Here is a 17,785-nt window from a genome sequence, read left to right on the forward strand (position 1 = left end):
AGTCTTGGTTGATTTAAAGTGAACACTGCTACTTCTTGGGTTGGCTTAAAAAACTGTTGTTAAAAAAACATTCAGAAAAGAGTTGTCTCTGAAATGGGTTCATAACCTTATACTTAGTAATAAACAGCAAAAAGAAAAAAATTCCCTTTCTCTAACATGAGGAGGGAGCTTGATATTGAAATAAAAGAACTACTTGGCGAGGTGAACAATCCTGCATTTTCATGAATTCTAATTCAAAGGAAATATTTCTAAAGTGCTTGGACACAAATGGAAAGTTCTCATTCAGTGATATTGTTATTATTCAAAAGTGTAATTTGTATGTGTTGATGTGTGTCTAAATGCTATTTTACATTTGCTCTGCACTGATGCTAAAGGCTTTGCAATGCAAAGTTTAAGGGGAAATAGACTCTGCAAGTGAATTTTTCTTTTTATAAAAAATTTACAAGTCCCAGTTGCCTGATCTGAAGATTTAAAATAATATTTTATTTTCCTACCTTTATCTCTGAAATTCTTTCTCTTAAAGTATATAAGCTAGTTACTGAACACCTCTTAGCTACTGAAGTAAAAATTAGGAATAACTCAGTTAATCACTTGCAAATAAAAGCAGATATTGGTGTAGTGTTGATATTCCCATGATAAATTGGCCAAAATGATAAAAAAGTGCTCACATTAAATTGAATATGCCAAACATCTCACACTTTAAAGAAGCAAGGAGTCCAGGAGGTTATATGCATAAGGAGCCTGTATTTAAAATTAGTAGCAAATATTTAGTTGAGAATGTAGGGATTCCAAATTCCAGATTTGGACTGGCTGTTGCAGGAGGTGAAATGTGGTAAAGGGTGGGAAGTAGCATTTGTGTCACAGACTTTTCAGATGGAGGGGATTAAAATTTCAAGGTTTGCATTACAGTGTATCCTAAATAAATACTGATGACAAAAGAAAAAGCTGCTTATGGAACATCAGGTTCTATTTTGCACCAGGGAACAGAGTTAATCTGAGACAAGCTTTTCGTGAAATTCTTTAGAAAAGAATTGAAAAGGAGAAACTGAACCCATCCCAAAAGAAGAGCAGGTCAAATTTTCTCAGCTGCATGGGCTAAATCCAAATTTGTAGTGGGAACATGGAAGTTTCTTTGTAGGAGGAGGAGCAGAAAGGAGAGGGAACAGTAAGGTTTTCAAGGAGAGTCTGAAAGTTTTAAGGGTTAGAAGTCAGTGTGGCTGAGTACTGTCTCTGAGTCAAAGGAGGCAGTAAGGTCAGGAATCACTGAGTCACTCTTCTCTGATACCGCCCTGCTACTCTATCCCTGAACCTCATCCTTTTTCAGCATTCACTAGCGCCCGTTCCTACTCCCAGCCCATCTCAAGACCCATAGGGCACATCATCCTGTCATTCATCTGCTCACACTGATGGAAGAAATAGGGCTGTTTGTCTTTTCCTTATCCATCTCTCCAACTTATTAAACAGCAGACTGAGCTCACTGTTGTCATCAGGGTAAAGGGACTGGGACCACTTCTTACAGGGATTAAGGGGCAGGGTTACTGGGGCTAAACAGGACTGCACAGCTACAGGAAAGCCTTGAGGTGCAGAACTGACTCTTCTTGAGGTCACTATGAAAGAAAAAGTAAGTCCTGGGAGGCTGGGATCCTGACAATGCATTGAGAAAAAGCTGCTGTCCCCCTCTTCTTCCCCCAGTTTTCCCCTTGGCAGCAGGAGCAGCAGAATGGAGGTCTCTGTTACTGGGGGCAAGGATCCTCTGTTTACTCAGTACCTGCTGTACCCACTGCCTCAAGCCAGCTTTGAATGCATCTATGACAAAATCAGCATTGCTGGAAACAGCTTAAATGTCAACATTTTCCTAATAATGAATCCTTGTAATTTTAGGCACCAGAAATATTGGGAAAGTTGAGTCCTGAGGCAATTGCACAGATGCTTTACTAATAGTTGGGTTTGGGTTTTTGGGTTTTGTTTTGTTTTGCATTTTTTTCTTCTTTTTAAAAAGGAGATTTATGAGCCATGCTTTTAATTTACTTTTCTTTCTTTGTGCATTTTGCAAGTCCAAATGACAGTTCAGGGCTCCTGTAGTGTGACCACTTAACTTTACCCCATGCAGATGTGTTCTGGTTCATATTTCATAAATCATTGTGTTGATACAATGGTGATATCTGCAACATTTTCCCGAGATTCTAAGCAAACATCTAATCCAAACTCCATTGACAGTAGTTAGTCTTTCCACAGACTTCTTTTCTACAAATAGTATCCTATAAATATGCTGCATTTCAAAACTTAGGAAGGAGTAACAAATTTTATGTCTCCTTCTGTCTTGGGTGTATTTTTATTCATTGGTAATGAGTAATATGAAGGTGATATCTGAAATTAGGATTAGTGCATTTTTTAAATCATATATCAATCAACAGAAGATTCCTTCTTACTAAAGCATGCTAAGATGTCCTAACTCATAATTTAAAATGAGTTTTTACTCAGAAAAATATAAAAAATGCACATTCTGACTATTTTTTTCCCAGAAAAACTGTTGCCATACTTCACATAACTAATTTCAGTTTTAACATTTCAGTAGTTATCAGTGGAAATAAAAAATGTTTAAAATCTTTCAGCCAAGAGGAGTCAGCTGTGCCGTCGATGCTGCCTCTGTGAGAACCCTTAGTATGTGCCCATGCTGGAATGTTAGTGAGAGTCTGCAGATAGGGCTGGTGAACAGAAGAGAGATGGTCTCTGTACTGCAGAACAATGGCTTTTTAAAAATGTGGGCTGTTGTCACGAGGGAGTGACCAGCAGTGCTTTTTACAAGGCTACTTGACTTTTGCATATCCGTTGCTGGATGCCATAATCTGAAATCACAGCATTGTTCAGCAGCCTAATCCTCTTTGTTCTCCTTTAATTTTGCAAGCCCTCAGGCTTTCTCCGATTCCTAAAGTAAAGTGCTCACACTTGAAACACATCTTTGCCTTGTTCTTTTCTCTTTTTTTTTTTTTTACATGAAACGCTTTTCTCTGGCTCAGTTAAATTTTGTGTCACAGCTATTTAAATAAAAATAGGAGCTAAGAGAGAACAACAAATGCAAAATAATATTGTATTAAAAACCTTTCTTCTGTGAAATACATTTTTTAGCACAGATCAATATGTTTTCCAAAAGAGCCAGTGGAAATCAAACTGGGGAAAGAATATACTGTGTTAAATGGACATGCAATAAAAGCTAGAACCCAGAATCACACTACAAAGGATGAAACAAATGACATCTCAAAATCTTCCTACCCAAGCATTTTATTCTGTTTGTTCTAAAGACAAAGACATTTGCAACAGTTTTGGAAAAGGTTTTTTCAGAAATGTTTTGGTGAGGTCTGTAGTGACTGCAATAATCTATGTATTTTAATTTAAATTTTGTAGAAAATACAGCACTTTGACATTCTTTCAAAACCACCCATCCTAACATTTCATTTATCTAAAAGGTGCCATGATACTTAAAGTATTCTGTACTTGCAGAAAAGCTGTAGCTTCTTGTTCTTTGATGCATGCTAAACTGTACTGTATATACTTTGATCCCTTAACAGTCTCCAAGTAATTTATTTGTCTGTGATCAATATTGCCAACACAGTTAAAATAAACTTTGTAGCTGCAGTGCAAGAGGTATGTACGTATTTGCCAGTTTCTGAAGACTTTACCTGTAAGAGTAAAGGCTTGTTCTACAAACAATATTGCATAGAATACAGTACTAGCAATATTAGTGTTGTTTAGGTGTGCTTGTGACCTATGTCATTATATATTTTATATATATATATATATATATATGTTCCAGTTGTTGATGTTCAGTCATGGCAAATGTGAATGTTGACCACTGAAAAGGTCACTAACAGTTTTCAAATATGATATTTGCAGACGTACTAGACGACAGGACATCCGAAATGGAGACCCACTTACCCATTGCTCAGACCTGCAGCATCATGGTGAGTTATGGGTATGACTGAAGTACAACTAATTTGTATGTAATTTACAGACTGTGCATGAGTAGAGTAGGAAGCACATGAATGATTTGCTGGTGAAATTGTCTTGAACATCTGCAAAAGGCAAATATAATACATCATTATCCCAATTTAGATTGCTTACAATGGCTTGGATGACACTTGAGGACTGCAGGTTTTTTTGCTTTTCCTCAAGTTAACAGTTTTAAGCATTTTAATTTTTTCTGCCTCGCTTATCTGATTATACCATACCATCAGGCTAGCCATACTGTGTCAGAAAAGAGTCATATCTCCTTCAGAACAGCAAGACGTATGTACATGTTGCTTCATACAGTTTGCATAGGATGATAACAAACCACCTTGGCTAAATATGGGATGGTCTGTGTTGGAGGTGCCACACTAGCAGCCCTTAAGATCAGGATGTTCCTTGCACTAGGCCTGTCCCATGTGCTTTCAGCATGGATATTTTTTTGACATCTGTTGGGTCTGTTTTTTGTTGGTTGTTTCATTTTCACAGTGTATGAACCAGATCTTACTTTCTTGAATTGTTTGGCTGATAAACTTCTCACAGTTACTAATTTGTTGCCAAACTCTTCAGAAGATCTTCACTCAGAAAATGAAAAATGTCCATTTTGCTGTAACTGAAGAGAACACTTAGGCAATACTTCCCTCTGCTGGAAAAAAATGATTACTTATGTTTTTGGTACATCTACAATAACAGTTAAACCACTGGACAGGTTTCCAGGAAAAATAAAGAAGAGGTGGCTGAAAACAGAGATACCTCAAAACCCTCATGTCCTTCCAGTCCTTATAACAGCAAGAATGATAAATAGTCCCAAGTTGTACTTTTGTGTGAGCTATAATTCACCACCACTATGTTTCAGTAATAGTTTTCTCTGTCTTCCTTTTAATTATCTGAAACTCACAGGTAACATTACTACAGCTTTTCTTTTTACTTCTTGATTGTCAGGCTTAGGCCAAGCTGCTCAGAGGGGGAAAGAGTTTTCAAAAATGCATGAATAGACTATGATCGATACGTAGTTGTCACGTTTTGAGAGCTCATGACTGTACAACTAGTTTGGATTTGAACAAGTCCATGTGGACTAGTAGAAAGTTCACAAATTTCCAGTTGTATGATATCTAGTAATGCTTAAAGAGTAAAATATAGTAATGCTTATAGAGTCCACCCATATATTGGGACTGACATGACATTTTCAGTCCCCCAGTAGGAAAATTTCATCAGGCACTAAACGTGGATTTTACTGCCAGAAGAAGCATGTATTAGCTTTACCTCTCTACTGTCTGGACATTTTACTCATGAGTAAAATGAAGATCTGGGCTACCACATGTCCATGTTTTTTTAAAGTTCTCTTGCCCTTGCTAGCTGTGCCTTATACAACTGTAGGTCTGTTCTTTATCTTCATAGACAAGAAAAGGATTTCAAAACACTTTGTTTTTTATATCTTCCCATATTTAGTAAACATATTTTTCTGAAAAGATATCTTGTGTCCAAAGGGAAGAGAGTAATTCAGTGCAGTTTTTTCATTACAACAATCATAGAACTTAAGGTCAGGAAAAAGCTGTTATATGATACACCTGATCATGAGGAGCTTTAATACAGTTTTGTCAAAATTAACAGAGCAAGTATGAGGCAAGATATCTCTGCGAATTTTACTTAATAGTGAGATGAAGGCAGTGTGATTAGAAGAATCAGTAACTTAAGAAAAATACTGAGGCAATGCAGTTCTAGGTCGTAGACTTTAAGGATGAACTGTAAAAATACTTAAAGAATGTTTTAAATTGTTCTTGAGTTAAATTTTTCTAAATTCTGAGTTGTGAATCTATAAAATTTTCCTATATTTACTTGTCATTTAGACATGATCATGCATCGTACTGACAGCTGCATGGCCCATAAACTTCCTATGCCAATTTATGCTGCGTTTTTGACTTGGTTATGACTAGTAGTTTCCTGGACAACACATGAAGAATTGTGTTTGCCTATAGCCAAAAATAAATTTATTTCAATCATTTACTACTTGTCTACACATTCCTTTGCAGTAACTGCCAGTTGATTCTTCATGTGAACCAACAGAAACAAGAAAAAAAGAACAATCTCTTAATGTATATCTCACTTTTGAAGACATTTCAGAAACTTACTTTGATATCAGTCTGAAGCAATAATGCTTTCAATAAGGTTTAGGTAGCTCTTTCGCTTGCCCTTTTGTGCAAATATGTAAGTAGTATAAAATGACTACACAGCAGCATTAGAGGGAGCTGAGGATCCTTAACTGTCCAGGTGTTTGGCCAGACATTAATGCTTAAATCTAAAAGCATGACCACCTTTGTGTCAGCTAAAGAACAATTTTATTTTTTTTTACGTAGCGTATTACTTCTATCAATAAATTAATCAGGTTCTTTTTCTGAAGAATTTGTGAAAGAAGAAGCACCTTGTTTTAGGTGATTTATCTCAGGGAAGCTCAAAAAATCACTCTGAATTTATCTGTATAGTGAGATTCATTCCTTTGCAAAGCCATCTTGGTATAAGTACTTAGCCTTTCATACTTCCTTGGTCATGTCAGAAATTATGTATTTAAAGGATATTTATCAGGGTAGTAAATTGATACTCTTGTTGGGTTCATTTTGGGAATTGCAGCTCTCAGACAGGATTTTGGGTTCAATTTCATAACCAACTTCATGACTTCTATAGTTTTCTAATTCCTCCAGCTGCTTTTCTGAACTTCCCAGACTTTCATTCTTCATTCTAGTCTCTTCAGCTTCTCCCTCAGTCCCAGAGCTGCTCTCGGATCCTGTGATTATTCCATCACTTTTCTTTCGTTCTTGCATTCCACGTGCTCAATATTACATCAACTTTATAGACATTTCTGGACCTGCCTTCTGCTCCCTTAAATCACAGAAATGGAATTCAAAGGATCTCTTAAATCCTTCCTCTCTCACTGCATGACTGTCACCATGCTATGTTTTCTGGAGCTGTGAGGAAATGTAAAGGGAGATTCTGGCACCTTCCATGGTGATCTCTAACACACTAGAATGCCATGGACCAGATCCAAGAAAACACTCAGAAGTTTAAAAATGTGTCAGAGCACCCACCTTCAAGGTAACTTCCATGAAAACTTGTGACCAGCTTCTCAGATACTAAGGATATCCTAGGTACCTAAGTTTTCCAGCAGAAACTTCTCTATATACTTAAAAATATGCTACTGCTCATGGGAAGTAGGATCTTTGCCAAGGAAATACCTGGTTTTGCCCTTTGTACTGATCTTTAAGATCTAGAAGGCCATCATCTTGGATGTAATGAGACCAGTGTTAGATGTGCTCTTTTCCTGTATAATTCACTTGGACTATGCTGTGTTCGGGAAAACATAATCAAGTGGTGCTGCAAGCCACCTAATGAATAACCTGCTGGTTAAATCAGCTATTTAGGATATGGAAGAGGAGGACTCAAAGTCTACTTAGGCTTAGGAGACTGACTTGATAGCTCTACTTCTAATACAAACACCCAAACTATTAGATTGCTCTTGTTGAAGCTGGGCCATGCTGCAATGATGATTCAAAGTTCATGGGGCTTGAGAGAGAGGAATCAAAACACAGTGTGCATCCCAGGGAGAAACCTCTGTGTTTCCATCCTTTCTTCTGGAAGACTGTAAATTTCTGTTTCACAGAAACACATCTCTGGAGCAGTAATATATGTGTCCCAGGCTATAAAAGGGGACATTTCCTACTGACTGTCTTATGCTGCAGCCCCCCTATGTGCTACCTATTGTGGATTCCAGTTCAGATATCAAACCCCCTCTCGTTGACTATGTGAGGATCTTTGGCTGCCTGCTCAGCCATGTGAATTCTGTTCCTAAATTAGAGTACCTAACTTGAAACAGAAGAGTCAGGGTATCAGTCAGCTATTCATAATGCTGAATCTGGACCCATGAGTTATCAGCCAATCATTTCTGTTTCCAGTCTTTATTTTATCATTTCTGGTTATATTCAGTTCATCTCTTCACATACTTTCAGTTCCTCTATTTCATTGACACAAATTCACCCATGCTGCATCTCAGACCTTACCACTGGTACCCTTGGCTACATTCTCTTCTGGCTGTCTTACCCTTCTCTTGCTGCTTTGCTTTCTAATTAATTTCTCCACTGCTCCCCATCTTCCTGGCCCAAAGCTGCACTGATGTTCTTCATAGGGATGTGGTTTCTGAGAGATGACATAAAAGCTGTTTCACTTAGTTGTTTATATAGCACCCCACTTACTTCTGGAAAGGTTCACAATCCAGCAGAGGAAAGCAAGCTAACCCTTTCCCTATTTGTTTAGTGTTAATAGGCCATTTGATGTTTCCTTACTGAGAATTGGGCAAGCACCAGTTCCTATTCTGTCCCTCATTCCTTCTCCCATCCTCTCTCAGGGCTGCAAGTCATTATGGAAAGACATATGATTGCTGTATCAACATAAACCAGGAGCTACAATTTTATTTTTACCTTTGGCTCAGTCATCTAGCAAACAGCCTGTGTTTGCTGAACAACATGGCCGATATGATAAAGGCACAGTGAAAGCAAACAAAACTTGACAAAGGATTTCTCTGAGAGGATTTTAATTAGACATCATTTTCCTCTTAAAACTTATCAAAAGAAGTTCCTTAAAGATTTCCAGTGCTAAAGATCAAAAGTGGAAATTGGAAAGAATGACAAATAAAGGCAAAGTGACAGGAAACCCCATGAGATCAACACAGTGTTAAATAGCTTACCAACCCCTTCCTCCCCATCTACTCCCCAGGATTATTGTACTGTTGCCACTTAAGTCCATAACAGCATTTTAAAGAGCTAAGGTGGAGAGTTGAAATATGATGCCTTACAGCCTCTGTGGTATTGGAGAAGAATCAAATGCCATATAAGTCCTATAGCTATGTGATATTTCCAGCAAGTTGATGAATATCTTGAAACATTGTTGTTACAAAAGGAAGCAATTTATTTAACTTTCTTTTTCCCCTCCCATAATGTCTGGTTTATTAACCTCATTACATTTCCATAAATTATATCAGTATGAGAGGAAATGATTAATTGAAGATTGTTTCCTCAAAAGCATTACTCCTGGTCATTAACAGCTTCAGCAAACTGCAGTGCCATATAATCTAAACACATTATACTACTTTTAAATAGCCTCATGTTTTATTACTTTGCTCTAAAGTATTATGATCATGGAGCCCAGGAGGCATCATTACAGGCATTCTGCAACTACACCCTGAGTTTTCTCACTGCATATAGTTTGCTATTAAAAATTCTTGTCATGTCCTAGATGTTTTCCTTGATGAATAATAATGAGGTTTACAAAAAATTTCACTATGAAATTCATTAACTTCACATATTGAGATGTTAACAGCTGTTAGGATTTAAAATACAAAATAAAAATAAAAAAAGCCTACCAGCGATCCTTACGAAGATAGAGACGTTGATGGAGATTTTCCAAATGGCATACTAATACTGGGAACTTTTTCTTACAAGGTTTTTATCTTTAAACACTTTAAGGGACCCCAATTTCTTAACAAACAAATTCATTTAGCAATTAAGATATTTCTGTCCTGGTAATTTTAATTCTTTTTTTTCTTTTTTCCTACCTTACAGATAACCCAAGCGGTCAGACCCTGGAGGAAAAGATTATCTATGGAGTAGAGAATAGCAGCACTTTTCTCGAGTGCAGTCCAAAATCTCAGCGTGCTGTAGTCTATTGGCAGTTCCAGAAGCAAAATGATGATCGCAAAGAAGAGGTACAGGAGAAAAAATTAAGAGATGCAATTTGTTCAAGATATAGTTCAACCTGAGTTCATCCCAGAATAATGTCCATATTTATTTTAGTTTAGCAGAATTTCTCTGGACTCTTATAATTTCTGTTGTTCTTCACCATATTCTTACCCTTATCACCATAAAATCCCATAAGCTCTCTAGTAGGTTTCACAGACTGTTACATCAGAAAACATTCATATCCTCTCCCTGGCCAGACCGCCTGCAAATCACACTGGTTTTCCTTTAGACATCTCAGAAATACAAAAAGGTATCATGCTATGAAAGTGCCACCTAAAGTATCATACAAGGATTATACTGAAGTTAAATATTACAAGGACCTTAAAACTGTATCTGAAAAAAAATTTAATTGTATTCATCTAATTATACTGTTTGACTGAAACATAGTCTAACAGGAGCATTCCTTATGTACTGTATCTCTAAGACTTCACTGCAGATAAGACAGAGACAAAATGAAGAACTGGGAACCGTAGTGGACACAAGGGTATGAAAACTTGCGCATTTTTTTCATCAAAAGCAATACTTGTACAGGCAAACCCACTGACTTTCCCTGCTTGCATTACACTAAGCTGATACTTTATTTTTCTCCTTCTCTTGTCACCAACATTCTTATGTTATTACTCACCCTGGTTCCCAACTCATGTTACTATGAAGCTAGGTCACACATATCTCAGGGCAATAATCTGCTCTGGTAGGTAGGGAGAACAAGCTAGAAAACAAAAACTTGTTTGTTTCATTGAAGTATTTGTAAATATACTCAAACTGCTCTGAAGCATTGTTCTAAAAAGCATGTACTAAATACTTAGTTACATTAGCAGCTTTAGATATTTTTGCTGTTTACTTTGTTTGCATAAGTAGTAAATTACTTAGAATTTATTCTTGATGGAGAAATCAGCAAACAGGTTTTTGCCCTTTCTGTCTGCAGCGATATGTGCATTCATGGAATGAAATTATATTCTAGATATTAATTAATTAAGCCTGGACATGCTGGAGAGCTGGGCCGAGGGGGACCTGATGAAATTTGACAAAAGCAAGTGCAAGGTCCTGCCCCTGGGGAGGAACAACCCCATGCACCGGTACAGGTTGGGGGCTGACCTGCTGGAAAGCGGCTCCACTGAGAAGGACCTGGGAGTGCTGGTGCGCAGCAAGCTGATCCTGAGCCAGCACTGTGCCCTTGTGGCCAAGAAGGCCAACGATATCCTGGGCTGCATTAAAAGGAGGGTGGCCAGTGGTGTGAGGGGGTTTATCCTCCCCCTCTACTCTGCCCTAGTGAGACCACATTTTGAATGCTGTGTCCAGTTTTGGGCCCCCCAATTTAAAGACAGGGAACTGCTTGAGCAAGTCCAGCGGAGAGCTACCAAGATGATCAGGGGACAAAAGCATCTCCCTTATGAGGAAAGGCTGAGAGACCTGGGTTTGTTTAGCCTGGAGAAGATTGAGGGGGCATTTCATAAATACCTATAAATAAAGGGTGGGTGTCAGGATGATGGGACTAGGCTCTTTTCAATAGTGCCCAATGACAGGACAAGGGGCAGGCAATGGGCGCAAATTGGAACACAAGAAATTCCAGCTCAACATGAGAAAAAACTCCTTTCCTGTGAGGGTGCCAGAGCAGGGGCACAGGCTGCCCAGGGAGGCTGTGGGGTCCCTTCCCTGGAGACATTCACGCCCCACCTGGACGCTTTCCTGTGCCCCCTGCTCTGGGTGTGCCTGCTCAAGCAGGGGGGTTGGACGAGAGGATCTCCAGAGGTCCCTTCCAACCCCCACCATTCTGTGATTCTGTGATTCTGTAATTAAGATAAATGCACTATTTAGGACAGTTGCTTTTTGAATATTAAAATTTTGAGATTTAATACTTATTGTTTATTTGAAAATTCTTTGAATATTCTCTACTTTTGCAGAACCCACTACTATGCATAAGGGCTTCTGTAGTAAGGAACAATAGGAAGACAGAGAACCTTTCCCACAAATATATCTGTGCTTGACTAAAAGATAATGATAAATGTGACCTCAGTAATACAGACAATTGCATCCATGTTGATTCTGCTTGTCTCTTCTCTAGTCTTACCAGCAACTCCATCTGACAGAGTTGATAGAGATCTTTGCTCAGCAGCAGTAGGGATGAGGGATTAAATTCTTAATCCCCTGAACTCTTTGCAGTACATCGGTAGTTTTTCCAGAGTATTTGAGCCTTCCATAACTACAGATTAGTGGCAAGGAGTTTTCCATTCATGTGTGTTTGGGAATTTTTGGCCAAGTTTTACCAGCTGAAGGGAGCAGTACTAAGGAACTGGTATGGTTAGAGGATAATTTTGCACATATTTGAAGGTTAACTATTGAAATTACCACTTTTTTCCAACACAGATTAAAGTGGATGATCGCATGATCCGGACAGAACAGGGCCTATTGCTACGAAGTCTTCAACGGAGAGACTCTGGTATTTATTTTTGTCATGCTGTGGAGCATGGTTTCATGCAAACTTTGCTCAAAGTGACCCTGGAAGTAATTGATACTGACCACCTGGAAGAGCTGCTCCATAAAGAAGATGATGGTGATGCCTCCAAGACCAAGGATGCTACCAATAGCATGACCCCCAGCCAGAAGATCTGGTATAGAGACTTCATGCAGTTAATTAATCACCCTAATCTCAATACAATGGATGAGTTCTGTGAGCAGGTTTGGAAAAGAGACCGCAAACAACGCCGGCAAAGGCCTGCCAATGCGCAGGTGAATACAAATAAGTGGAAGCACCTACAAGAGAATAAAAAAGGTAGAAACAGGAGGACCCATGAATTTGAGAGGGCACCGCGGAGTGTCTGAGCTACATTACCTCTAGGAACCTCATCCAAGTAGAAACTTGTATAGACAGATAACTGGAAAAAAATGCAATATTCATGAACTTTTTCATGGCATTATGTGGATGTTTACAAGAGTGGAAAGTTCGAACAGTTTCCACCAGGTTTAAATAAAATCCATTTATGACTTTCCTAGTAAGTCCTTCCTCTCTGCTCTGATTCTGAGACCAGAAAGACCAGAGTTTCAAGGATGGTAACTCGCCCGGAACTAGCTTACTGCTCAAAGAGTTCTGCAAGTCTTCAGCAGGCAAGTTTTGCTTTCTCTTTTGCCTGAGATATAAACAAAATGCTGTATTACATGCTGTCATCTTAAAGAAAAGAAAAATAAAACCCACCTTTCATATTCAGCACTACCATTTCTAGACTTACATATAAAACTGCATGAACTCATTAAGCTGATGAACGTCTAAATGCGTGATTGGACACAAGGATTTTGTTCTTGTTTTGTCTACCAGTTCTCCTGTTTATATGTACTAGAAGAGGAAAAACAATACTGAATAAGATTGTTTGTGGAAATCTGAACAACATAAGCCATCCATCATCTGGAAGAACAAAAATTGTGGAGTACACTGGCCTACTACTGATGACTTCTTTCAGCTTTGATCTAAAGATGTATTTTATTAAAACTATAATTTAAATGTACCATGAAAATTATGCAGCAAACATTAGCTCTTTTCTAAAATAGATTAGACTTTTTGTCTTAGAAATATTGTACTTTCTAATTATTGGTTTAGAGGAAAAAAAAGACAACTTCCAATTATGAGCTGCATTACTCTTTTGTTTGGAAAATCTTCCAGGGGAGCTAGTCACACTGCAGTTAACCTCCTCCCCTCTCAGTAATCTATATGACATGTAACTTCAAAACAATTTTAAAACTAAACTATTTTAACATGAAAGTCGCTGTATAGCATGGAAGTCTTCTGCATTCTTTTTTCCTAAGTATGGTATTTGAAATGATTCATCTTGTATAATACCTTGCTATAAATTGAACCAATGAAGAGGAGTGCATTGATTTTCAGTTGTATATTTTTTTTAGTTAAAAAAAGTAAATAGCATTAAAGTACCCTCTACTAATTACACTCTTGCTTTCTTGGTTCGTAAATATTTGTGAATGCTAATATTTAAATACGTGGCTCATAGACTGTCATATATCCATGAACAAAGCTCATATTCAGTTGAAGGAGTTTTGTTCCCAGCTCAGTGGTAGAAATATGTCCACACTACTGATCCTCAGTGCTCCATTCTTTCTGTGGGCCAGATCACCCAAATGCAAAGAACCAGCGCTAGGCCACATAAAGAGTAACCTCAAAGCCAGCTCTCTGTTTTAAGATCTAAGGGACAGTTTTATCTGTGGGTGAAGTCTGCTGCAGTAGTAAATTGGTGAAGTTCAGCTTAAGACTAGTTTACACTAACAGATGATTTGGTCCTGTGCTTCTGTCTTAATCTATATACAGGAGAGCAACAGGGTAAAACAGACAATGTACTTGCACCATAAGTGTCAGTTTAGGGTTATAAGTAGTGGATTTATTCACCTCAGCACAGGTGTGCCTTTGGTCCCCAGTTCTATGGTGTCCAGTTCTTTTTAGGTCATCTTTCTCCAGCCTCCCATATTTTATCTTGGTAGGGTCCGTAAATGACATAATTTCAAGTAATGTCATTGTGGGGAAAATTACTAGAACAAAGTCCTTAGTTTGCTAAAGGAGCTTTTATATAAAATTGTGTCTGAATCGATGTCTGATCTGTTTTGTTGTTATTCATGCCAGGTTATTTAATTTATCCATCACTACACTATCAATCAGCCTTATCAGATACAATATAACAACTGCTGTGACAGCATCTCCCACAACATGTCCCAGTCTCCTTGCAACTCACTAATTCAAGTATACTTTTGACTGGTGAAGCCTTGGCTTCTTGTCTTCATAGCAGATGGACTTTCACTAATGGCCCAGTCACTTTAGTCTCCTTCAAATCTTTTGCAGGGGATGAACTTACAAGATTTTTTGCCATGTAATTCCTTAGCAAAAAATTCATTTAATAGAGCAGGATAAGGCCATAAGGCCTTGATTTAGGAAAGCTCTTGGGAATTTAGTTTTAAAGCAACTTAACTTGACTCCTGTGAATTTTAATATGCCGTTAAATTCCCATGCTTTCATGATGGGCTGAATAGGGATGAATTAAAACATAGGTTCAACTATGTGCTTTCCTGTACAGAAGTATTAATTTTTCAGCTTAGTTTATGATTAATTTCTGAGCATTGTTGTCAGCTGAATTATTTAGTTGTAATCATAGAACACTCTTTAGCCTTTTGTGTAGGGCTATTGTGTACCATCGAGTCATTAGAATCCTCTTTGTTATGAAAAGAAACAGTTTTAAAATGAACTTCAGAGAATTCAGTGGGAAAAATGCAGATTGATTACAACAGACCCTAAATGACTTTTTCTTCTTTTTTATATATTAATGGAATTGCTATTTAACTTTTTTTTCTCTACCATGCTCATAGCAACTGGTTCTATAACAACTTGCTGCAAAAATCAAACCAAAACCAATCTCTTTCACCCCTGAAGAAGAAACAGATTAAATTAAGTCAGGATTCTAAGATATGTTTTTCTATGCAGAGAAAGATAATCTGTGGGAACAAAATTACAGAAGTTGCAATGTTTTTACCACAACCTGGCAGTCTAGTAGGACAATTGAAATAATCAGATCATTTCAATGATCTGCAAACTTCAACTGAATCCTCACTGGCTTGAGTACTCTTGTTTATGTCTTTGTATTTGCTTATATAAATAAGAGGGTAGAAGATCAGGCCAGCAGTGAATCGAATTTTTAATTTCCAGGTTCATATTATGGTCAAGTTAAAACAGCATTTAATACTGATGTAAAATGAACTTTTTTTCAGAGAACAGGCCTCAATGAATTCATATACAGAAAGATGCCCTGCAGCTTCAGTAAAATTCATACCCCCTTTTGTGTTGTTATTGTTTAAAGCAACATAAGGTTTGAAGATAAAGGTAAAACCAGTTATTTCTGTAAATTGTCAATAAAACCCTCTAAACCTCTAGTTACGGACTTTAGAAAAAGTAAGTTAAAAGTTGTGTTTAAGCTGGAGAGAAATAAAGGATTTCATTTAAAATCAGAAAGTTCTATTTTGGTTTGTTTTAAGACATCCATTTGTAAGGAACAAAAATGCATTAAATCTTATTCTTACTCATCTACACTTTGCACTTGCATGGATCACTGAAGATGGGAATTTGTTCAATGACTCCTAAAAACTGTATGGTTATGTTAAACTACAACATCAAACTGAGAAAATGTGCATCTTTGCAGAATAGAGTTAAATCTTCATGACCTCATAAAGTCATTATGTAAAGAAATAAAATTAAATTAAATGCATGTGAATGCGCATTTACTGATCCTTTTTATGTATTATTTAGTGAATATCAATGGTATGTGTTTAATAGTTCAGTTTTTGCTACCTACACATTAGCCAAAAGAGATGTAAATATTTTTGACTAGATAAGGAGGTACAGTGTAAAGTACTGTTATCTAGAGGTACTCCATTTTGGTGTGTTCAGCATAATACTAAAATGCAAGATTTTGCTACACAGCTGATAAGGTGGTTTATTTGCTATATCAGTGCCAAAGTTATGCACTTATTCTTTAAGTGCATTCCTCACTGGGTAGTAAATAATTCTACTTCTGTATTTATCACTTCAATTCAGATGGGAACTAGAAAACTGGAGAGAAAAAATGTAATGAAACTGCTGCTGTAAATTATTTCTTTTAGCATGTATTCAGTTGTTAAATAAACAATTCTTCCAAATATTTGAAGTTCGCTGCCTTGACTGTTTACATAGAAAAGTGCCCTGTTACCTTCATAAGTATATGGAGTGCATTGTTGCCAATATAATGCTATCAATGTATATGAGCTCTGTTTACTAGGCCAGAAGGGTTACTATCTTTATTAATGGCGTTTACAGTTTCTTTTTGAAGACTACAGACTAATAATGCCTGAAATGAAAGCTACAAACTTATCTTCAGCCTATCTTTTGGCGCAACTGCCAAACATATACCCCCTCACACCCTGCCCGTGAACCAAAGTGTAAATCAGCCTGGAAGCCATGTGAATGCCAGCAAGTTGCTGTACTCCATGAAATTCACTCTGTGCAATGCTAATGGCTTAGCACAGCTATGCTGCTTCTGTTTGGAAACTGGGTTGCACAGACAGCAAGTAGAATAAATCAGGTTCTGTCTGTTATCAACATACCCTTCTATCTTTAGGTGAACTTAGCAGCTGTTTGAAAAGTGCCATGGGGCTCTATCTAAAAGTAATATGCCATGGCACTAAGCATTGTGCAAACAGTTAATGAGACAAATGATGCCCTGGAAAGAATGAAGTTTAAATATATCAGACACGTAGTGGAGAAAATAAAGTATCATTACTTCCTTTTGACACATAAAGAATTGAAGAATCAACCCCTAATCATCACAAATCCATTCAGCTTTGCCTATGTTCCTTCCTGTAAAGCAAGGATAGAGGTGTCCACTTCAAGCGGATGCTGTAAGGATACTTCATGGTTACTACTGTCTTCCGAAGATGAAAATAAGCCCTCAGCAGCAGCCAGGCAACTCAGTGGGATACAAAAAGATGTCTGCGAATACAACAAGTACAGAATAATGTGGCAAGCTGTGAATCTGCTAACTGAAAGACCAAAGTAACTTTTTTCTTGTCTAGTGCAGGGATTCTAAATACTTACAACGAATGACCCTTGCTCCTGGATGTAACCACATTTTCTAGAACGCCCTGCAGAACACAGCTAAACTGATTGTCCTTTATTACTACTTTGCTATATTGCCAAGAATGTCAATGCCTAGGGACAACCTTCTTTGACACTGAGTAGGAAGAAAGAAGAAACATTTGGATTTTAATGCTTGTTTATTCATACATGTATATGCATATAGTTGTATATATATATATACACACACACACATTTAAACCACCAGCTTTCACTGAGGTTAAATCTCCTTTTCCCTAAAGTATTTGAGACTCTACATGTAATTCTAGTGCATCTCTGAAGAACACGTTTGGCGACCTCAGCTATAAATCGTTATAAATGTTTCCTTTGTAAAGACTGAAACACACTA

The 17,785-nt window shown here is 37.5% G+C and overlaps 1 protein-coding gene across 3 annotated transcripts in view; it reads left to right on the forward strand.

The window, feature by feature from the left end:
- SEMA3A (semaphorin 3A) overlaps positions 1-16,465 on the forward strand; it is a 339,609-nt gene extending 323,144 nt beyond the window's left edge. For all 3 annotated transcript variants that reach the window (XM_064443796.1, XM_064443787.1, XM_064443803.1), the window contains 3 exons: positions 3,892-3,959; positions 9,609-9,751; positions 12,150-16,465. In XM_064443796.1, the coding sequence (XP_064299866.1) occupies positions 3,892-3,959; positions 9,609-9,751; positions 12,150-12,605 (667 nt within the window). In that variant the 3' untranslated portion in view covers positions 12,606-16,465. The remainder of the gene's footprint in view (positions 1-3,891; positions 3,960-9,608; positions 9,752-12,149) is intronic.
- The last annotated feature ends 1,320 nt before the right edge of the window (positions 16,466-17,785 follow it).

This window comes from Phalacrocorax carbo, chromosome 1 (genome assembly GCF_963921805.1).
Source record: "Phalacrocorax carbo chromosome 1, bPhaCar2.1, whole genome shotgun sequence".
NCBI classification, from domain to species: Eukaryota; Metazoa; Chordata; class Aves; order Suliformes; family Phalacrocoracidae; genus Phalacrocorax; species Phalacrocorax carbo.